Genomic DNA, 24,429 nt, shown 5'->3' on the forward strand with positions numbered 1-24,429 from the left:
TGAAATTCTTAGGGAAATGGATGGATCTGGAGAATATCATCCTGAGTGAGGTAACCCAATCACAAAAATACACACATTGTATGAACTCTCTGATAAGTGGATATTAGCCCAGAAGCTCAGAAAACCCAAAATACAATCCACAAACCACAAGAAACTCAAGAAGAAGGAAGACCAAAGTGTGGATACTTCATTCCTTCTTAGAAGGGGAAACAAAATACCAATGGAAGGAGTTACAGAGACAAACTATGGAGCAGAGATTGAAAAAAAGACAATCCAGAGACTGCTCCACCTGGGAATCCTTCCCATATTCAATCATCAAACCCAGACACTATTGTGGATGCTAGCAAGTGCTGTCTTCTGAGAGGCTCTGACAGTACCCGAGTAATACAGAAGCACAGACTAACAACCTTTCATTGGACTGAGCATAGGGTTCCCAGTGTAGGAGCTAGAGAAAGGACCCAAGGAGCTGAAGGGTTTTCAGTCCCTTAGGACGAACAATTTGAACTAACTAGTACCCTCAGAGCTCCCAGGGTCGAAACCATCAGCCGAAGAGCACACATGTTAGGACTCATGGCTCCAACACGTATGTACAGCAGAGAATGGTTAAGTTGGTCATCAATGGGAGGAGAGGCCCTTGGTCCTGTGCAGGTTCTATGTCCCAGTGTAGGGGAATGTCAGGGCCAGGATGAGGGAGTGGGTGGGTTAGTGAGCAGGGGGAGGGGGAAGGGAACAGGTTTTTTGTTTTTGTTTTTATTTTTTGTTTTTGTTTTTCTTTTGCGGAGGGGAAACCAGGAGAGGAGATATCATTTGAAATGTAAGTAAAGAAAATATCTAATAAAAAAATAAGTAGTTCTTTGGAACAAATCTAATCTGTGTTGTCACTGTGAATATCACTAGTTCAGTTCACATGAATCAGCAGCAGCAGCTCTTGTAATGTTATCCCATTTAGTTCTGATTCTGGTCATTTAGTTCCTGTCTTTCGTTCTTTTAGTTAGTTCCTCCAAAAGTCTGTTAATCTTAAAGAGATAGCTTTAGAGTCCTTGATTCTTTTTTTTTCCTATTTCTCTTACTTCTACTCAATTTTTATTATTTAAGTTCAGACTTCTTTTTATTTTTGCAGATTCTTGAATTACCTCCTTAAGCTATCTTATTTTGCTCTGTTTTGTTGTTGTTGTTTGTTTGTTTGTTTGTTTGTTTAATGCAGACAGTTGTGGCTACAAACATTCTGCTTAGGCGTACTTTTAATGTGTTCCATGCAGGGGTTGTTGTGTTGTGTTTTTATTTTCATTTAGTTTCAGAAAAACTTCTCCTTTTTGGTTTCTTCCTTGAGCTGTGCATCATTCACTACTGAATTATTTAATCTCAAAAAGCTATGCATTTACAAAAGATTTGTTAACTGATAACTTTTTTTGCATTATACTCAGAATACACTTACTTCAATTTTTTTATTTTTAAAGGTTTATTTCACATCCCAATGTGTAGTCTATTTTAGAGAAGCTTCAATGTGTTTAGGTGGAAGGTTCTGTAGCTTACTGTTAATTCCATTTGATGTACGGTGTCATTTAATTCCAAAGTTTCTATATAATTTTTATCTAGATGACTTATCTGTTAGAAAAAGTTGGATGTTGAAATCACTATTTTTGGTTGATGTCACTCTGTGTTTTTAAATCCAGTAGTACATGTGTTATAAAATAGGGTGCAACAGAGTTTGGTTCATATTTAGGTTCATATTTAGGATAGTAATGTTATCTTCATAAACTGTTTCCTTGGTTAGAATAACATGGCTTTCCTCATCTATTCTGATTAGGGTGAAGTCTATTTTGTGAAACACGAGGTTAGTGATTCCTGCTTGTCTTCTAGTCCCATTTAATAGGAGTCTATTGTCCATTCTTCACTTCCACGATGGTCCTTATTTTTAAAGCTAAGATCTTTTTCTTTTACACAATAGAGTGAATTTTGTTTTGATCCATTTAGCTAACCTTGTCCTTTCACTGAAGAATTGAAACAATTGATATTTAATGTTGTTATTGAAATATGTGTGTTAATTGTGGTTAATATGATATTGTTATTCTCAGTGGTGCCTTGTGTTTTAGTAATTATAGCTTAGTGATTCTTTATTCAGTCTATTGGTTATATCTATCCCTTTCTTCAGCAAAATATATTACTTTCTGCATTTTCTTTTTTTAAAAGATTTATTTATTATTATAAATAAGTACACTATAGCTGTCTTCAGATGCACCAGAAGAGGGTGTCATATATCATTAGGAGTGGTTGTGAACCACCATGTGGTTGCTGGGATTTGAACTCAGGACCTTCGAAAGAGCAGTCAGGGCTCTTAACCGCTGAGCCATCTCTCCAGCCCCTGCATTTTCTTTAGTTGTTTTTTGTTGGATATAAATTCTTTTAGAGAATTTTTATCATGGAAAGTTCTTTTTCTTCAACCATGTGGGATGGTATCCTTAATTTGGAGACCTTTTCTTCTGTGAATCCCGTTCATTACCTTGGGATTCTTGACTCTCATCTATACAAATAATTCACAAGTTTGGTCTTTTCATGGTGTTCTACAATTCTTGATTCTTGTTTATTCATCTTATGATTTTTCCATATTCTTTGCTTATTTGGTTTACATCTTCTACTTCTCTGAGTCTGGATATTCTATCTACTACACAATTCATTTTACTTATAAGGTTTCTGTTGAGTATTACAGTAGAGTTACCGGGTTTTTAAATTCTATCTTTGTTTGAGCTTGAGTCCTTTTCTATGTTTCTATGTCTTCAATAAATTCCATTTTCAAATCCTGGATTGTCTTTGTCATTTATGTCACTCTTATACTTGTGTTTTTCTGGACATAGCCCAGCTATTTGTTCTCTTGAAGTATTCTTTAATTTCACTGAGCTGTTTCTTTGTTTCTTCTTTAAACTCTGTGAAATATTTGATGAAGTTTATGTTTGTTCTCCTAAGTTCTGTGTCCTGTGGTTAATGCAGATAATTCTCACAGTAGGAATTTCTACAGGACTGATGGTCTTTTTGGTTTGTTGGTTGGCTAATTGGATTTTTTTGTAATCACTCATGTCATTTGTGGTTTTCCAATGGGTGCGTGTTAACTCCTCGTGTAGTTCAGTGTCTGACATGAAAGCATGTTAGGGTATAATAGAGGATGTGAGAATGAGTTTGGCCTAAAGCTTAGATATACCTTAGCTAGAATGAAGTAAGGTGTTCATAGGTATCTGGACTCATATACAGAATGTGAATCCCAGTCTAAGCCTGTTGTGTAGAGAAAGATGTGGGATTTGGGGTAAGGTGTATAGTTTTGAAGAACAAAAGGACTCACCTGGCTAGACTCTAGAGTAGTGTTTGGCTGTATGATAGGGCAGATGTGGTATGAAAGTGACTAACTGTTCAGAATCAGCCTACAGTTTACTTGCAGTCTACTCAAAGGTGACTTTACTAGTCTGGGGTACTGAATGAATGACCCTAGCTGTCTCCGGGGGAGCTTATGTGTGTGTGTTTGGAAGTAGGGATCAAAAGAATATACCCAGCTAGATCCTGGAGAAAAGATATGCCAAATGTGGTTGGGTGGAGATGTTGGAAGTAGTATGGGAGCTGCCTGTATATCAGGGTAGTCTGTGTAGGAGGACAGGTTCTGGCCAAAGCCTAGAAGTTAGTTGTTGCATACACAGGGTTAGTAAGAAAAGGCTAGGGCAGTGGATGTAGGAACTAGGCTAGCTCTGGGAACATGGGATAGGCAGGGTATTTGGAAGAGAAAAATAAAAGGGTTTACCCAACTAAAGCCTGACAAATGATGTAACAAATGTGCATCCCTTTTGACATCTCAATATGTCAGCCTGGCTAGCCTAGAACTTGATATGTACAGTAGGCTGGACTTGAACTAACAGAGATCATCTTGCTGTGGTCCACAGATGGCTTTAATTAAAGACACATCTTGAGGCTTGAGTGAGAACCGGGAATGGGAACCACAAATTAATACATTTGAACATTTGATTCTTAGCTGCGGAACTGCTTAAGGAAGGATTAGGAGGTGTGTCTTTATTAGAGGATATGTCATTTGGGGTGGGTTTTGAGGTTACAAAAATCCATACCAAGCCAAGTTTTAAGTCTCAATCTCTCTCTCTGTCTCTCTGTCTCTTTATCTCTCTGTCTTTGTGTGTGTGTCTGTCTCTCTGTCTCATTTCTGACTTTGTCTTTTCTCTCTCTCTCTGTCTCTATGTCTCTCTGTCTCTCTCTCACTGTAGATAAGATATAAGTTCTCAACTACTGCTTCCATGACTGCTTATTTGCTGTCTTGTTCCCTGCCATGATGTTCATGTACTCACCCTCTGAAACTGTAAACAAGCTTTCTATTAAATGCTTTCTTTTAGGAGTTGCCTTGGTCACTGTGTCTCTACACAATAGAAAAGGAACTTAGATAACATGTGTCATCATGCTCAACTTCAAACTAATTACTACTATCTTGGAACAATGACTCATTTATCAAATTTTAAAATTTCTATTTATAGGTCACATTGTACCCCTACAGCATTCCATAGAACTGTCAGCAACTAAATCAAATTATTATTTTTAATCTTTTTACATTTTTATATTTACCTACATATTTTATTTATTTATATAACATATATGAATATATAGGAGAAACAAAGGGATAGCTCAATGAAATATATTATATATGTAAATATATAATTATTTATATAAATATTTATTATCATTTTATATATATGGTATATGCTTTATCTGTCTTGGTATCATATTCATCCCACTGCCAAAAGAGACCAATGAGACCAAAGAGGACAATGTATTGCTTGGAACTAAAGTTACAGATACTAATGTGCTACCATGTAGGTGCTAGGAGCCAACTCTGAGTCCTTTACACAAGCAACAAAAAATCTTTATTGTTGACCCATCCCTCCAGTCCCTTGTCATATTGAAGCATGCCCTTCTCTCTTGATTTATCATTATTCTCAAACCAAATACACTGATTTTTCACAACATTACTAGTAAGAGCCAAGGTATTCCCATGCCTTTCACTGTGCATCCATCCCATTCAAACCATAAGTAGTCTCAAACTATTTCAGAAAGACAATGTAGTTGGGAAGAAAGCCATATTCCAAATCCAAGTTCTATTACTGAGATTCTACCTGGATCCATGCAAGTTGAGTGATCTTTTTTCCTTTTTTCCCCCCTTTTATTTATTGGATATTTTCTTTATTTACATTTCAAATGTTAGCCCCATTCCCAGTCCCCCACCCACACAGAAACCCCCTATCCCATCCCCCCCTGCTTCTATGAGGGCATTCCCCCACCCATCCACTCCCTCCTCCCCACCCTCAAATTTCCCTACTCTGGGGCATCCTCCCTTTAATGCTTGACAAAGCCATCCTCTGCTGCATATGAAGCTGGAGCCATGGGTCCCTCCATGTGTACTCCCTGGTTGGTGGCTTAGCCCCTGGGAGCTCTGGTGGGGTCTGGTTGGATGATATTGTTGTTCTTCCTATGGGGTTACAAACCCCTTTGGCTCCTTCAGTCCTTTCTCTAACTCCTCCATTGGGGATCCCGTGCTCAATCCAATGGTTGGCTGCAAGCATCCTCCTCTATATTTGTCAGGCCTGGCAGAGTCTCTCAAGAGACAGCCATATCAGGCTCCTTTCAGCAAGCACTTCTTGGCATCCACAATAGTGTCTGTGTTTGGTGACTGTATATGGGATGGATCCCTAGGAGGGGCAGTCTCTGGATGGCCTTTCCTTCCATCTCTTGGGTATTGATATGGATGAAGGGATTACTTCCAAATAAGGTCACATTCCGAAGGGTTGTAGACTAGAAACTCACTGTATTTTGATGAGAAGTCACAATTCACCAGACATAAGTATTTACTTAGTTGAAACCTATAATCAGCCTCTATGAACCAATAAGGAAATGATAATAGATCTGAAGCCCAGTGAGAATTTCTCAGCATTAGCTCATTAACCTCTCTTTCTATGAAGCTACTGGGCAGTTCTACAGGACTCCTGTCATATTTTTCTTGTTCTAATACATTTCTCTATTTTACTTCCAAGTAGGCAGAGAGCTATAGATTCCCTTATCTTTTCTGGCTTTGACTTCTCCCAGGCAGTCCTTACCCCATTCTTATCAGGTTTATTCACTGCTGGCTCAAATCTTCTTTCACTTTCCATTTCAAAAGCTTCCAATTCCTTCAGTGTCCTGCACTGTACCCCACTTACTGGAGCTCCAATGTTGAGAAGCCATCTGACCAAGCCAGCTCAGTCAGTCAACAGGTTTATTTTTGTCTTTCTGAGTCTGGGTTACCTCCCTCAGGAATATTTTTTCTAATTGTATTTATCTGCTTGAAAATTGCATTCTGTCATTTTATAATAGCTGAGTAAAAATCCATTGTGTAAATGACCACATTCTCTTAGTCCATTCTTCATTTGAGGAACATCTAGGATGTTTCCAGTTTCTGCTATTATGAAGAAAGCTACTATGAACATAATTGAGCAAGTGTTCTTGTGGTAGGATGAAGTGTTCTTTGTGCATATTCCCAAAAGTGATATAGCTGGCTAGGTCTTGAGGTTAATAGACTCCCAATTTTTTTTTTAGAAAGTGCCATATTGATTTTCATAGTAGCTGTATGAGTTTGCATTCTAACCATCAATGAAGGATTGTATTCTTCCCCTTGCTCCACAGCCTAGCTAACATGAGCTGTCACTTGTGTTATTGATCTTGTCAATTCTGTCAAGTGTAACTCAAAGTAGTAGTGATTTGTGTTTTCCTAATGATTAAGAATGTTAAACATTTCCTTAAGTGTTTCTCAGCCATTTGAGATTCCTCTATTGAGAATTCACTGCTTAAAACTGTACCCCATTTTTATTAGATTATTTAGTTTTTTGTTTGTTTTGGTTTGTTTTGGTATCTAGTTTCTTAAATTCTTTATATATTTTGTTTATTAGTCCTCTATTGGATGTGGAGTTGGTAAAAATATTTTCCATTCTATAGGTTTCTGCTTTGTCCAGTTGACAGTGTTCTTTGCCTTTCTGAAGCTTTGTCAGTTTTATGAGGTCCCATTTACTAAATGTTGGTCATAGTGCCTTAAATATCACTGTTCTGTTCATAAAGTCATCTCCTGTGTCAATGCATTGAAGGTTATTCCCGAACTTTCTCTTTTATGAAGTTCGGTGTTTCTAGCTTTATATTAAGGTTTTTGTTCCACTTGAACTTAAGTTTGGTGCTGGTGGTGGATAAAGTGTACCTATTTTGATTCTTCTACATGCAGATACTTAGTTTGACCATCACCATGTGTTGAAGATGCTGTCTTTTTCCCAGTGTATATTTATGGCTTCTTTATCAAAATTCAGATGTTGATAGGTGGGTGACATTATATTTGAGTCTTCATTTCTATTCCTTGGGTCAACCTATTTTTATACCAATGTCATGTGTTTTTTTTCTTTCTTTTTTTTTTCTTGGATAATTTCTTTATTTACATTTCAAATGTTCTCCCCTTTGGAAACCCCTATCCCATCCCTACCCCCTGCCTCTATGAGAGTGCTCACTCACCCAACCACTCCCATACACCATCCTGGCATTCCCCTACACTGGGGCATTGAACACCCTCAGGCCCTAGAGCTTCTCCTCCCACTGATGTCCAAAAAGGCCATTCTCTGCCACATATATGGCCAGCACTATGGATCACTCCATGTGTATTCTTTGGTTGGTGGTCCAGTCCCTGGAAACTCCAGGGGGTCTGGCTGGCCCCCAAACTCAATCCAATGTTTGGCTGCAAGCTTCCTCCTCTATATTTATCAGGCACTGGGAAAGCCTCTTAGGAGACAGCCATATCGGGCTTCTATTTGCAAGCACTTCCCGGCATCCACAATAATGTCGGGTTTGGTGGATGTATATGGGATGGATCCCCAGGTGGGGCAATCTCTAGATGACCAGTTCCTTCAGTCTCTGCTCCACATTTTGTCTCCGTATTTCCTCCTTTGAATATTTTGTTCATGCTTCTAAAAAGCACTGAAGCATCCACATTTTGGTCTTCTTTCTTAGGCTTCATATGATCTGTGTTTCGAATCTTGGATATTTCAAACTTTTGGGCTAATATCCACTTATCAGTGAGTACATACTGTGTTTGTCCCTTTGTGACTGAGTCAGTCACCTCACTCTGGATAATAGTATCAAGTTCCAGCCATTTGCCTGTGAATTTCATGAAGTCATTGTTTTTAATGGCTAAGTAGTACTCCATTGTGTAGATGTACCACATTTTCTGTATCCATTCCTCTGTTGAGGTACATCTGGGTTGCATCCAGATTCTGGCTATTATAAATAAGGCTGCTATGAATATAGTGGAGCATGTATCCTTACTACATGTTGGAGCATCTTCTGGGTATATGCCCAGGAGTGGTATAGCTGGGTCCTCAGATAGTACTATGCCCAATTTTCTGAGGAACCACCAGACTGATTTCCAGAATAGCTTTACCAGCTTGCAGTCCCACCAGCAATGGAGGAGTGTTCCTTTTTCTCTACATCCTCACCAGAATCTGCTGTCACCTGAGTTTTCATCTTAGCCATTCTGACTGGTGTGAGAGGGAATCTCAGGGTCGTTTTGATTTGCATTTCCCTGATGACTAAGGATGTTCAACATTCCTTTAGGTGTTTCTGAGCGCTTCAAGTTTCCTCAGTTGAGAATTCTCTGTTTAGCTCTGTTCCCCATTTTTAATAGTGTTCTCTGGAGTCTGACTTCTTTAGCTCTTTGTATATATTGGATATTAGCCCTCTTTCTAATATAAGATTGGTAAAGAACTTTTCTCAATTTGTTGGTTGCCTATTTGTCCTATTGACAGTATCCTTTGCCTTACAGAAGCTTTGCAATTTTATGAGGTCCCATTTGTCTATTCTTGATCTTAGAACATAGCCATTGGTGTTCTCTTCAGGAAATTTTCCCCTATGCCCATGTGCTCCAACTTCTTCCCCACTTTCTCTTCTATTAGATTCAGTGTAACTGGTTTTATTTGATGGTCCTTAATCCACTTGGACTTGAGCTTTCTACAGGGAGATAAGGGTGGATCAATTTGCATTCTTCTACATCCTAACCAACAGTTGAACCAGCACCATTTGTTGAAAATACTGTCTTTTTTCCACGGGATAGTTTTAGCTCCTTTGTCAAAGATCAAGTGACTATAGGTGTGTAGGTTCATTTCTAGGTCTTCAATTCTATTCCATTGATCTACCTGTCTGTCACTGTACCAATAAGTTTGAATGATCTTAAACAAGGCAATGAATGATCTTAAACAAGGCAATGAATTGTTTTGTCACTTAATTGTCTCAGAAACCTGAATAAGTAAATAATTGAAACCATTTAGAGCAAAGAGTCAAAGGTACTATAAATTTGCAAATTGTGACTCCCCATATAGTATTGAAGTGTGAAATGTTTTCTCAGTTGTAAATACCCTGAAGAAAATTAAATGACCTATGATAGAATGAAACAGAACACACAAGAGCACATTGTACCAATGAAGGACATTGCTGTCTAGCCTACTTATTCCACTTTTTGGTATTCTTGTGATAACAAGTGTGTGTGTATATTTTTGCACATGTGCAAGCACACACATGCAATTTTTTTGGCTTACACTGTGGTTTGCATGTCAGATGTCCCCTGTCAGCTAATGTGTTTGAATATTTGATATCCAGATAGTTGTGCTATTTGGGGAATTTTGAAACCTGTAGGATTTTGGACTTCACTGGCAAAACTGGATTTCTGTATTTGGAATTTGAGGTAGTTTTAGTATCTCTTTGTTTTCTGTGGCTGGTTTTGATTTTGTTGTTGTTGGTGGTGGTGGTGGTGTGGGATTTTTTTGTGTGTGTTTTTTTCCTGGCGATGTTTTACTTTACCGTTCCATTTGCTCATCTGCTTGCTTGTGTACAAGCAGTCTCACATTTCCATTGCCAAGACTTCCTTGCCAGAATGCACTATATCTCATATGACCATGACAAAAAATAAGTCTTTCCTACATTAAGTTGCTTTTTGTAAGTTCAGTGGTCACAAAAACCTAAAAATTACTAAGCTGCACACTTTGTAAAACGTGTTGCTTGCTGAAGTTGTAATTAATGATATTGGAAACACTTATTCGAATGTTTGAAGTGACCAAACCCATTGTTCTAAACACAGATGGAGCTGGGTAAGTAATGCCAACTGGGAATAGAGTGGGAATGTGCATGTGAGCTCTAGCTGTAACTTAAATGTGCTTCCTTTACAGAGGGAAACGAAAGGACAGTTTCTCATTGAATATATCTGCAACTACTATAGCTTGCTGGAGAAGGACTACTTTGGAATTCGCTATGTGGACCCAGAGAAGCAAAGGGTAAGAGCCAATCTTGATCATTAACCTATGGGGTTAAGGGAAGGCCCAGAATGCTGGGCACTGTGGGATCCTTTCTGGAAACCTTATGGTACCTTAATCTAATGGAATATTGGCCTGAGAAATAAAGCAGCTAGTGGGTGTGTGACTGGAAGGAGTAGGAAAATGAAAAAGCCTTTCAGAAAGCTGGGCTCACATGAAGAATAGTGGGAATGGCCCCATGCTCTTTGATTGTAGAATCTCTAAACCTTCTCAGAGTAGTTGCATAGAATCCAATTATAAAGAAACACCACCACCATAATAAGAACCTACTGACAGAGGTAGGAGATGGTCTTGGTAGAAGTTGGGTTTCCTTATGTTGTAATGAAAATGTATATAGCCTGACATAGGTGAGGCTTATTCGATACAGTCAATTCCACAGAAATGTACTTTTAAAAGTGGTTTATTTCACATTATTTGGAAGAGACTTTCACAAAAGTTTATGCCATTTGTCAAAGAATTATTGGAAGCTCTGACCAGAAATGACATGTTTCATAAAGTAGATGACTCCTCTGGGTCTATTGGAAGGCATTATGCAAGAACTGATGAGATTGTCGTGGCTTTTGGCATCACCATTGACTTTGATACAGTGAACAAGACCCCACACACTGGAACTCTGAGAGACCTAGACTCCTTGAGAAAGATAAGGGCAGAGGTCTCTGAGCTGCCAGTTTGATCTGTGATCTGGATAATGGCAACATTACCTGGGCTGATATGGAGGCCAGGTATCTGCTCTTTGAAGGGCAAGAGACTGGCAAGAAGGAGACAGTAGAGGAATGAGAACGCCTGGCAACTTGTGACCACCCGTGCTAACAAATAACTCATCATGTCCACAATACCAAACATTGTGACTGCTTCCAGGGACTATTTTCCTCAGTGGCTGCTTGATTTTGCCCTCACAATTAAAGTTGAAGGAATTCTGAACAAAAGAGCAGAAATAGAAGAGACTCTTTTGGGAAGATGGTGAATCTCTATTTGGAAGCAGGCAAGAGAAGCTTGGATGTTTCCTATTAGCAATACATGAGTTTGTGGGGGTCACTAGAAACCACAAAGTGCTTCCCTTCACACCCAGCAGCATTGCCTGAAGAGTAAACTTAACTGTCACGAACTGGGCACATACTTATGGATGACAAATAGCAGCAGAAGGCAGTGAACTAGAGCATGGGTTGGATGATCTGTGTCAGTTGGAGAGGGATGGATGGGCTGACATTATACCATATTGCCCATGCCTGTGAATGTTTTGCACTCACTCTTCCTCTGTCTCTTTTCTTTTATCTGTTTTTTTCCTTTCTTTTTTTCCATATGTATTCCTCTTACTGTTACAGCCAAAGCCCAGAGACTGACCTTATTACAATACCTGAGTACATTTATTCATTCACCCTTTTAAATCTACCATTTACCAAAACATCTACATCTCTCCCCACTTTTTCCTCTCTATTCTCACACTAGATGTCTTTATCTCATGTAACAACAACAACAAAAAAAAATACTAATCATTAGTATTATCGATATAGCTTATTTCTGATTCTCTCTGGTTTTCCACTTGTACAAGTAATAACTAAAGTGTTAATAGGTATAATATTACCAGGATCTCTCTACTTCTTAAATCAATTGTATTTTACAAGTGTTGGTTCATAGTTACCTGCTACTGAATTGTAGGAGTGGCTTAACTAATGGATAGAAAATATTGCAGGAAATAATAATGAACCCACAAACTATTGTAGGAACTAGTACTCAACCCACAGGGGACAGACTGGGGATAGAGTCATTTGTCTTGAAAACAAGACTGACAGAAAAATATATTACCACAACCATGTTGCTTTTCATAAGCTGCTGTGACTTTGTATAGCTGCATCAGTTCCAATGTTATTGCTGAAAATATTCTTATTTTAATTTGAGCCAGGTTCTCATATTTACCTTAGGCTGACCTCAAACTCATGTACATCCTTTGCTTTTTGCCTTGTAAGCTTTAAAATTATAGGCACGGGGCTCTGTGGCACCCTACCTGCAGAGGTTTGATTTGATTTGATGTTCCCATTTCTGTGGATCAGACTATGAGCCTTTTACATGCTTGGCAAGTATTCAACTACTGAGTACCAACCAAACTTCTTCAAACTGTATAACTTGTGGACTCAGAAAGATGTGATTTAGAAACCCTGCCTCTTCTGGTTAGTAAGCTGTTTGACCTAGCAAGTTATTCTGCTTGGTACTCTGTTCCAATGGAAACAATAATAGAATAATTTACTTTTGGACTCTTAAGAGAATTAGAATAGGCATATAAATGCTTGACACACAACATGTATGGACTCTGAGTTACATTTTGTTCTCGCTGTTAATCTATGCTATTGCTTTTACAATTACTATGACCTGGCTAGGTCCAGGTGAGAAATGAGAGGCATGCTTAGTGCTTGCATAACATACAAATATTTGTAACTTCTGTTAAAGGCTACTGTTAACAGTCTTTGATGAGTTATTTATTTACAGAAGCTAACCAATTAAAAGAACTAGGTAAGCCAGAGAGGCGAAGTGTGATTATCCATATTGAGTATTTAGTAGTAGGTCAGCTATACTACTTCTCAGGCTCATTGATGGTAAAACATTATGGAATATTATTTCACCATATTAATTCCATCATTTTTCTCAGCTAATGAGGGGATGTTCCTCCTGGAATATATTTTTAAACAAATTGCTGAATTTCATAACTCAAAGTTCTATTATTATAGTTTTAAATGTAAAGTGTACTTTATCTCCCTTCTACTCCAAACCTTGTACCCCACCTTCTACTTCAAATCTAAGCAAAGAATCATGATATCATTCACTGGAGTTAATGCATACTCCAGCCACCAGCACAACCAAAGAAGAATTAACCCACCACACCTAGGTTGTAGACGATTGGTTTATATTCTAGGTACTGGTGCCTCCGCTTAATGTAAGCTAACACAGCCCTGAGCCTTTTATATATCAAGCCGTATAGTGAACCTATTGCTGCCTTATTAATAATGGGGAAAGACCTTGCCTGTATCAAACAATTCGCATTTTGTACAAGCACCTTCAGGAGGACACAGAATGGAATAACCTGTTGGGATGGTGGCGGGAAGCCAGATGGTATTGTGTCCCACCACCTGCTCCTGCTATTGAAGGACTGCTTCCTGCTGCTCTCCTCAGGGTAATTGTTTCCCAGATGCTCGTCACCGTCCCCGAGACCAGGAAAGGAACTAAAGATTTAGGACAGCCCAGAACAGAACAAGATCTACTGTAAGCAGAAGTCCCTGCTTATGAATTTGCCTGCTTAATTCATTTTTAAAGGTCAACAAGGGTTAAATATCACAATTTCAGAAACTGGAGAGATCGCTCAGTGTTTCAAGTGCTTGCTACCCTTACAGAGAGCCTGGGTTTAATTTGCAGCACCCGCCTGTGACAGCTTACTCCTGCACATATGTCCAGCTTGTGGACATCCTAGGCTCTTTTATTGCCTCCGCAGATACCTACACTTACTTAAACATGCACAGGATCATAACTTAAGTTAAAAAGAACTATCTAAACACTTACAATGTCTTGGATGCCTCATGGGATACATACAGATAACCTGTTCTCCTAAGAAGTCTTAGTCACTGGAGACACAAAGCACAGAGTGACAACATCAACTCTTTAAATCTGCAGATTACTATGAGATCCAGGTGTGGCTCAAAGAATTGACATCGCCACATTTTAGGCAGTGATCAGAATACTTCAGCAGACAGAACTTCAAGCTTAACCATTAATGCACACAACATAGATACTGGAACACCTGTTAGCGGAGAGACTCTGTAAAGGTTTGAAAGTTTGAGTCAGAAGCTAAATAAGCAGTTGAGGCCTCCAATATAATTGTTTAGAACCAATAAAACATTCTATTTCTTCAAACTCTGTGATGCTATTGTGGAGCTAAAGAAGAGACGGAAGATGTAGATGGAAGCTAAGGGATACTCGTATTTTAAGACATGGTCTAGGAAACAAAACAAGGAAGTCCTAATTAGTACAGACAGAAAAAAATGAGAAAAACATGGCTCCTATAGACTCATCTACAAAGTAACCTTGACGGTCTCAAGGGCTACAGCTAGCAAATGTACCAGCTAACACTGGACGTCTAGGTGAGTACTTGTCCATGCCATTTGTCTCTTGTTTACCACTCTATCCCATATTTTTCTCAAATAGTACCTCTGTCCTTTTAAATAATATTTCATATTGTCAATCCTATATAATTGGTTTTATAGTCCATGTTTTAAAGAGTTTAAGTAGACCCTTGGGGATATCTGGCCTTAGAACACATCAGTAAATTTTATTAAATTTATTTCGCATGACATCAAATGTTATGCATTGATAAATCATAAACGTGAGGAAATTTCAAAAGTTTCTTTATTTTTAAATTTTAATTTATTTTATTTATGTGTATGTATGTGTCCCTGTCTGTATATATGTGTACTACTTATATATGTGATGTCCAGTGAAACCTAAAGGTTTTAGATTCCATAGAAGTAGAGTTATAAGAGATTGTGAAATACCATGTGAGTGCAGGGAATCATACCTGGGTCTACTGTTAGAGCAGCAAGTGCGCTCTCTGTACATAAAATCATCTCTTCAGCCCCCATATTTTCATTTTGACTGCTTGCTATTATTATAATATAGTTTTAATAGTCATAGATAATTCTTTTACAAGTATTATATTCATTTTATAATTTAACAAAAGAATCTACACTCAGTCTCCTACTCCCCATCCTGCATCCCTTCCTTTTGTCTGTGCAGATGAGAAAATTACAATGTAGAAAGTTTTAGTATTCTATCTGTATTTTCTTTATTCAGTTCCTTTCTATCCATCCCCTTTTTTATTTAATCTGCTCTCAGTCAAAATGAATGTGCTCTAAGAAAAGGTTAAATGATATTTTCTTTATTTTTCTTTTTTTCTTAGATATTTTCTTTATTTACATATCAAATGATATCTCCTTTCCAAGTTTCCCCTCCAAAAAAAAAAAAAAGAAGAAAAAGAAATAAAATAAATTAAAATAAAATAAAAAACAAAAACAAAACCCTGTTCCCTCCCCCCTCCCCCTGCTCACCAACCCACCCTCTCCTGCTTCCTGGCCATGGTATTCCCCTACACTGGGGCATAGAACCTTCACAGGTGGGCCTCTCCTCCCATTGATAACTGACTTGGCTATACTCTGCTACATATGCTGCTGGAGCCATTAGTCCCACCATGCGTATTCTTTGGTTGGTGGTTTAGTCCCTGGGAGCTCTCAGGGTACTAGTTAGTCCATGTTGTTGTTTGTCCTAAGGAGCTGCAAACCCTTCAGCTCCTTGGATCCTTTCTCTAGCTCCTTCATTGGGGACTCTGTACACAGTCCAAAGGATGGCTGTGAGCCTCTACTTCTGCAACAGTCGCTTACTGTCAGAGACTCTCAGGAGACAGCTATATCAGGCTCCTGTCAGCCAGTACTTGCCAGCATCCACAATAGTGTCTGGATTTGATGACTGAATATGGGAAGGATTCCCAGGTGGAGCAGGTTTGATTTTGTTGATTCTAAAATATCTTTTATATTGGAACCTCTCACCAGGGCTTTTTTGTGTGCCCTTAAAAGAAGGAAGTAAAGTAATATCTTAATATCATGACATTGGGCAAAATTCTTTCTTTTATTTCACAGGGAAGTTAAGGAATCAGAGATCATGCAAACGTATTTATATTTCTGACTCAGTCAATCATTATTTTAAAAAAGAAAACTGGCTTGTGGAAGATAGTGTGAACTATAAAGATTACCCTACAGTAGATTCCAATAAACTAAGGAGCAACTTTCCTAAAAAGAGAAACATTATTGTCTTAGTTAGATATCTGTGATGGCACAAACACTATTATTAAAAGCCATGTGGTATGGACGGAGTTTATTTTAACTTATACTTGTAGTCCATCATGAAGGGAATTCATGGCAGGAACTCAAGGCAGTAACCTGGAGGCAGGAACTGATGCAGAAGCCATGGAGGAGCCCTGCTTACTGGCTTGCTGTCTAGGTTTATGACTTTTACCTCTGAAGATCCTTTACCCAAAAAGGGCAGTTTCTACAACATGTGGGCCCTCCTACATCACTCATTAACAAAGAAATGCCATGTAGATTTGCCTACAGATTAATCTGATGGAAGCATTTTATCACTTGAGGGTCCTCTTTGCAGGTAACTTTACCTAGTATCAGTGTTACCCTCAGAGCTTCCAGGGACTAAACCACCTACCAAAGAGTACACATGGTGGGACTCATGGCCCCAGCCGCATATGTATCAGAGGATGCCCTAGTCGGTCCTCAATGGGAGGAGAGGCCCTTGGTCCTGTGAAAGTTCTATGCACCAGTGTAGGGGAATGCCAGGGCCAGGAAGAGGGAAAGGGTGAGTTGGTGAGCAGGAGAAGCGGGGAGGGAATAGGGGTTCTTTTTGGAGGGGAAATCAGGAAAGGGGATATCATTTGTAATATAAATAAAGAAAATATCTAATAGAAAATAAATTTAAAAACAAAAATAAAAATAAAAAAAATACCAATGAGGACAACTGCTTAACCCTGATCTCATTTGTTGCTGATTCTCTCCTAGTACTTTCAGGTAACACTAATCTATAATCCTCTGTTTTCCCATATTCCCTCACTTCATCCTGCAAACCAGTGGAGGGAATTTAGCTTCTGTGCATTTTGTGGCTTTTATTCTGTAAGATAATTAAAGAGGGACTGGAGAGATGGCTCAGTGGTTAAGAGCACTGACTGCTTTTCTGAAGGTCCTGAGTTCAAATCCCAACAACCACATGGTGGCTCACAACCATCTGTAATGAGATCTGACGCTCTCTTTTGGTGTGTCTGAAGACAGCTACAGTGTACTTTTGTATAATAACAAATAAAAACTTTTTTAAAAAGAGAGAATTAAAGAAATGAAGTTTTCATCAAGACTTCACCAGCCGTGAATTCACATAAGTTTGCAGCTGTTTCTCTCTGCCTTTCTTAAGAAGTGACAGTTTTTAGTTATAAAACACAATTATTTATTTTTAAAACCAAAGTGTCATAAATTCCAGATAGCAAATGAACTTAAATGAAATAGGAAAAGTATCTTGGCTTATATCTAACTTCCAAGCAAATCACATGATGCAATATACTTTTACAGATCTAGACCTCTCATAAAAATAGAAGTTGCTGACATTATTGGCCAGCTCTTAACTCTATTGGAAAGAACAAGCAAAGGAAGGAAACAAAAGAAGAAAATGGAGAGGCAAATGGCTGAAAGCTTCCTGGCAAATGCATAACTAATGCCCTTAGGTGGAGGAGAATGAAAAGTGAGACAGGAAGCAGAAAGGGATCAATAACAAATGGATTCACTGAAAGCTACCACTGGAGGAGCCAAGGAGAAGACTGTGACCCTGAGAGCTGAGCTGAGCTTTACATTTTCTATTAGGAGGAAAATTCTTCATGCAGAGTAAAAATCACCTGAAATTCACTTTCATCCTCTAGGTAGACCTCAGTTTTCTTCTTCTTACATCTTACTTTTTAATTTTTCCTGGGATGTGCCCATACATGGAAAAACATTAAAGTTGAACTATCTCAGATAAAATGCTACACAACAGGGTGAAGTTCTAAATTCCTTTAACCAACACCCTTGAATTTTTGTCCCTCACCCAAACTATTTACTGATTAATAATTCCATTGATATTGCTTTAGTGTGTTACTTCTCAACTTTAAAGAATAGGATTAGATGCCTATATTAGATTTTCCAATATTCTACTGTTTTGTACTTTTTATTTTCAAAACAAATCATGTTATTTATATGATAGATTATTCTAAATTTTCCAAAGTTTTCTCAATGCATCATTCTCTTAGTATCTTCATCATTATATCACTGTTGCCTATAGGTTGAAAACATTTCTGTATAAGTAAGACAAACAATATACTGTTGACATACTAACAATATAGTTGCACCTTGAAACATTTTTCACATATGCTTCAAGAAAAACACTCATTTCATTTCATTCTAAATAAGGACAATTATTTTATAATGTCAGATTTGTACCTCCTGGATACGCTGAGGATCTTACCAAACACCATGTAATTCTCTATATGTTCTGTGCATAATTTTGGATATTATCTGTGTTTGATCACAACATGCAAACTAAATTGGCAAAGGAAAGTGATAACAAAAGGAGTCAAGTGCAAACTAATGTTAGCACTATAAGCTCTCTGTAATGGTGGCTATAGTATTGATATATTTTAGACCAAACCCAGACACTGTTGTGAATGCCAAGAAGTGCCTACTGACAGGAGCCTGATATAGCTGTTTCTAATTCTGTAAGATTTTATCTCATATCAACACTCTTTTTGAATCAGCCAGAATATTAGCAACTACAGCTTATTTACATATTTTCCTAATAATTGTCTTTGGTGTTACTTGTAACCCTTTATTATTTCTTACAAAATTGCAATGAAAATCCTTCCTATGAGGACACATGTTCCACTATGTTCATAGCAGCCTTATTTATAATAGCCAGAAGCTGGAAAGAATTGATATGTCCTTCAATGGAGGAATGGATACAGAAAATGTGGTACATTTATACAATAGAGTACTACTCAGCTATTAAAAACAATGAATTTATGAAATTCTTAGGGAAATGGATGGATCTGGAGAATATCATCCTGAGTGAGGTAACCCAATCACAAAAGAACACACATAGTATGCACTCACTGATAAGTGGATATTAGCCCAGAAGCTCAGAAAACCCAAAATACAAGTCACAGACCACATGAAACTCCAGAAGAAGGAAGACCAAAGTGTGGGTGCTTCAGTCCCTCTTAGAAGGGGGAACAAAATATTCACAGGAGCAAATACAGAGACAAAGTGTGGCACAGAGACTGACAGAAAGACCATCCAGAGACTGCCCCACCTGGAGATCCATCCCATATACAGTTACCAAATCCAGACACTATTGTGGATGCCAAGAAGTGCATGCTGACAGGAGCCTGATATAGCTATCTCCTGAGAGGCTCTGCCAGAGCCTGACAACTACAGAGGCAGATGCTCTCAGCCAACCATTGGACTCAGAACAAGGTCCCCAGTGGAGGAGCTAGGGAAAGGACTGAAGGAACTGAAGGTGTTTGCCACCCCATAGGAAGAACAACAATATCAACTAACTAGACACCCCCAGAGCTCCCAAGAACTAAACCACCAACCAAGGGGTAAATATGAAGAGACCCATGACTCTAGCCACATATGTAACAGAGGATGGCTTTGTTGGGCATCAATGAGAGGAGAGGCCCTCTTAGTCCTGTGAAGGCTCAGTGCCTCAATGTAGGGGAATGCCAGCGTAAGGAGCAGGAGTGGGTAGGTGGGTGGGTAAGGGAATACCCTCATAGAAGCAGGGTGAGGGGTATGGGTTAGGAGGGCTTGGGGGGACCAGAAAAGGGGATAACATTTGAAATGTAAATAAAGAAAATATTCACAGATGTAGAGGCTCACAGCCATCCATCGAACTGAGTACAGGGTCCCCAGTGAAGGAGTTAGAGAAAGGACCAATGGAGCTGAGGGGTTTGCAGCCCCTTAGGACGAACAACAATATGAACTAACTAGTACCCTCAGAGCTCCCAGGGTCTCAACCACCAACCAAGGACTGCACATGGAGGGGTCTGATTGTTCAGGCAGCATGTGTATAGTAGAGGATTGCAAATTCGATCATCAATAGGAGGAGAGGACTTCGGTCCTGTGAAGGTTTTGTGACCCAGTGTAGGGGAATGCCAGGGCCAGAAAGTGGGAGAGGGCGGGGTGGCAGGCATGGGGAAGTGGGAGGCAACAGGGGTTTGTTTTTGTTGTTTTTGTTTGTTTCTTTGTTTTTTGGAGGGGAAACTGGGAATGGAGAAATTTACATGTAAATAAAGAAAATATCAAAAAAAAAAAAAGAAAATATTCAATAAAAAAAAAGAGAGAGAAGAAAATCCTGGCTATGTACGTCTTTGTTTACATGCATGAATTAGAGAATTATGAAACTGCTTAGCCATTGTTTTAACTACTATTGACAGATTGAGCTTAGCCCTCTTTGAAAACATGGTTTCCTATAATCCTTTGAAAGGTGATTATTATGAGGTTATTTTCCCTAAGTCTCTCTACCTTGTGATCATCCTTCTGGGAAAGAATAGTTGCCCTAAAAAAGTAACTATCAGTCACAGTGTATAAGCAAGTGTGATACACAGAACCTGAAAGGAAAGAAAATAGGAACTGATAAGAAACTGTGAGGCGTATTTCTTAAAGTAATGAAGAAACCAGCTCATTTAGAATAAATAATTTATTTAGGGCACAGATGGTAAGTACCTTGAAGGCATTCCTTAAATATTTCCTCTCCCTATCCTTGGCACACATAGCCCATCCCAAATGACATCCATTCTCTTTGAACCTTCATCCAGTACAAGCACCTACTTCACAGTACATGAAAGGCAATGATTCGTCAATTCCTTGAGTAAGAGACTTTAGAGCAATGGGTTCAAATTCAGGAAGGGAAGTCTGGGACTTCAAAGAATACTAAGCAAAGAGAATGTGGAAAGTTATTTACATTTCAGTCTAGAAAAATGAGTAGTGGTTATCTTTATGAAACAGTAGTATGAGCAGGCCTCTGATTGCTCTTATTTTTCTCCTAAACACAATTCTAAATTAATCTGCTTATTTCTCCCAAAGTGATTTAATCACAATGAAATCTGTTTATTATTCACTTCCATGCAGCCCAGTGAAAAATAGTGCCTACCAACTAAATTATGCATACATAATAAAATCAAGGGCAACTGCAGCAAACCTTTGGCAGTTTTTTACACTACAGCTATGAGAAGCACATTTATGATCTTTATAATAACTTTAAGACCTATTGATCTAGGTCAGTTTTCACCTTAGATTTGTGGAGTTTGAGATGCAGAGAATATTTTTGCACAAAGTTATATAGATTCTCAGTGATAAGATGAATTATATTTCTGCATGTTTTATTATGTAAAAGTAAGGGTTTCAAAAAACAAGCTGATATAATTTTGGTCAGAAGTAAAGAAACTTGCTCTTTTGAAGAAGGTTGCCTATGTTTAAGTGCATGGCCTGTTCTCTTGAAGAATTGTCCCATAATATTGAAAGAGTTGAAAGACTCTCCTTACCGCTTGAGAATACTTTATAGATCTGACATAGTAGATTGGAAACTACTGATTTGGCCACTCAATTTTCAGTTCCTAAGAAAATAAGAAATATTCACCAAAGAGAATATTTCTTGTTATGGTTATGCATACTGATCAGTGGGATGTTAAAGACCCTCTCTCTGGAATTCCACTATGGTTTAGCTAGGTAACATGAGGCAAATCTTTTCAGATTAAGAGCCATAGTTTTCTAATTAGCAAATAAGTAGTTGTAAAAACTGACTAAGACATGTTATATAAGAAGAAATTCTTGAAGGGCACCTGGTATTCAATCAATGCTTTTATTTAATTTTATGAGCATGAATTTACATTAAACAATAAAGATTAAGCAGAGCATATATGTTTATTAGAAGTCAGAAACTATGGGGCATCCACCAAAAACTTACCACTCAGACACAATTTGTAGACAGTTGAAAGGCTTTATTCCCCAGCCATCTTGGACTACATTCAGTACTTTGGGATCCTGATGAATCCTGACCATTTAGAACAAGGGGCTTTTAAAGGCAAAATCTACATCCTGGTATCTCAGTTGGCAGCCACAATGGGAGGTTTTGAGCAATCAAGCAGATTAACTGAACTAAGATAAGTTATCAGGGACCTCTTGATCCCAAATTCCTAGAATAGAGTTAGTTTTCTATAAGATTCTTCATCAAGGAGATCAAATTCCAGCTAAACTTAAGTGGCCTCAGCAAGAACACAAGCAAGAGCAGAGGCAGGCGGATTTCTTGAGTTCGAGGACAGCGTGGTTTACAGAGTAAGTTTGAGGACAGCCAGGGCTACACAAAGAAACTCTATCTTGGAAAAAAAAAACACACAAGTGAGAGGAACCTCTGCACTGGAACAAAAGGAGGTAGAGTGAAGTGGTAAACCATGGGAAATTGTCTCTGGTTTTTTTCTTTTTAATATAATGTGGGCAGGTGACCATAAGAGGGGTTTTCCTGAACTCAAGATGTTTTTGACATGGAAACACAACTCTCATCACAAAAGGGCTAAACAAAATATGAATGACCATGACCCATGAACTTTGCTCAAATCCTGTGTTTCAACAACAAAGAAATTAGATTGAGTATTTATAGTAACAGAACAGAATAAATCAAAAACTTTTCAGTACATTAGTGGGAGCATCAGAAAGGCTGGGTTGTAGCAAAACAGGGAGTCCACTGCTACAGTCTTTAGATGCTTAGTCCTTTGACTGGTGGAAAATTGTGTTTTGTTAAGCTAATGCATTTATAAAGCTTTTTACCTGTTAGTTGCCAGATGTTAGATCCAACAATAAAATGGGAAAGGAATAGCCATTGAGTAGTGGAAAGATGGCCCTAGGTAAATGTTAATTAGGTTTGGACATACTGTCTCAGACACTACAGTTCTAACCACCTAATCAGCCTTGTTTCAGATTGCAGGTATAGCTTTTTTCTGAAACTTTCATTTACCTGTGTATTGTTGATGCAAAACCCAAAAGGTCTCATCTTAACAAGAATAAGAAATAGTTTATTCTGGAGCTGTTTTGAGTGACCGTGGCCTGGGAACACAAATTTAGGTTATCCCAAATTCCTGTTGCAAAATGGAAGCAGTTTCATGAAAACAACTCCAACCTCAACAGAAGCAGATTGTTTTCACTGAAACAATGAAGGTCAATAATCTTTCTGCAGGAATAGAGCTAGAGCCCTCAGGGTGGCTTTGAGAAGGTTTATGTGAGGGAATTGAGGGTAGGCAAGTTTCAGGTGTTGAGTCTGGGCTGTCTGCAGGTTTTCTGAGAATATATAGGGGTGCAGAGTTACAGTAGGAGCAGAGCTGAATACTTCTGGGCAAAACTATCTTTATTCCAACATATCCCAACTGTAAAGGGATAAAAAGTTGGACTGAAGAAGGTTCAAGACAGGAAACTTTATAAGATGATCTTCATTTGGAAATGGGGGTTTTTGTTTGGGAGATGCTTCCAGCTGAGTGGGGGGAAAGATCAATTGTTCAAAGGTGGAGGGGTTGAGGTGATCCATAGAGGTGGTCCTTAGGTTGGTTAGTGTTAATATCCTTTGGGCCTGACAAACTCTTTGACCCTCTGGGTGATGAAAATTTGTAATCTTTGTTGGAGGAACTTGGTGGAGCAACTGAGAATGTAGGATCAAATAATGAAATTAGCAACTTCATAGCTACTGGTTTCCTGAGTAATCTAAGGGTTTCTCTGTATAACAGCCCTAGAGCCTCACTGTTGACCAGGCTGGCCTTGAACTCAGAGATCTGACTGTGTCTGCACTCTGAGTGCTGGTATTAAAGACTTGTAACACCAACACCCAGTTGTATTTTTTTTTCTTTAGTCAGATCTAGTTCTCTTTCATTTTTTCAAGTACCATAGCAACCAAAAAATTCAGTTTGTCCTGATAGATGTTAAGCTGATCTGAAATTTCTTTAAGGTTTTCTGATAGCTAATGTGACAAAGGTGTTAACTGATGCGGGTAAGGCTTCAAGGGAAGATAATTTGGTTCTGAGACCTGAAAAATAAATGTACAGAAGAGGGAGTGAATTGGATCGCCCACTAGTCTCCTTTTTGACATGACCAGATATTCTGTTAGAGGTTTCTGGGCACAAATCTCTTCTAACTCCTTCTACCTGACAAAGGGGACAGTACTTCAGAGGAGGTACAACAATAAAACATAACAGATGGCAAAGATCGAGAACATAAGACAGCAATCTGATGATATATATTCTTGAAGTGTGTTGTGTGAGAAAGATAGTATCTGTTCTTACATACAAAGGGGGAGGTCGTTGGGACTACTACAATTCCTACTGAGGTCATAGTCAAGGAAATAGGACTTGTATATATATATATAT

General features: G+C 38.5%; 1 protein-coding gene across 3 annotated transcripts in view; it reads left to right on the plus strand.

Moving 5' to 3' along the window:
* Nucleotides 1-24,429, plus strand: part of Frmd3 (FERM domain containing 3) — a 191,370-nt gene that overhangs the window by 43,284 nt on the left and 123,657 nt on the right. For all 3 annotated transcript variants that reach the window (XM_031377683.1, XM_031377682.1, XM_031377681.1), the window contains exon 2: nt 10,263-10,367. In XM_031377683.1, the coding sequence (XP_031233543.1) occupies nt 10,263-10,367 (105 nt within the window). The remainder of the gene's footprint in view (nt 1-10,262; nt 10,368-24,429) is intronic.

This window comes from Mastomys coucha, unplaced genomic scaffold (assembly GCF_008632895.1).
Source record: "Mastomys coucha isolate ucsf_1 unplaced genomic scaffold, UCSF_Mcou_1 pScaffold18, whole genome shotgun sequence".
Taxonomy (NCBI): Eukaryota; Metazoa; Chordata; class Mammalia; order Rodentia; family Muridae; genus Mastomys; species Mastomys coucha.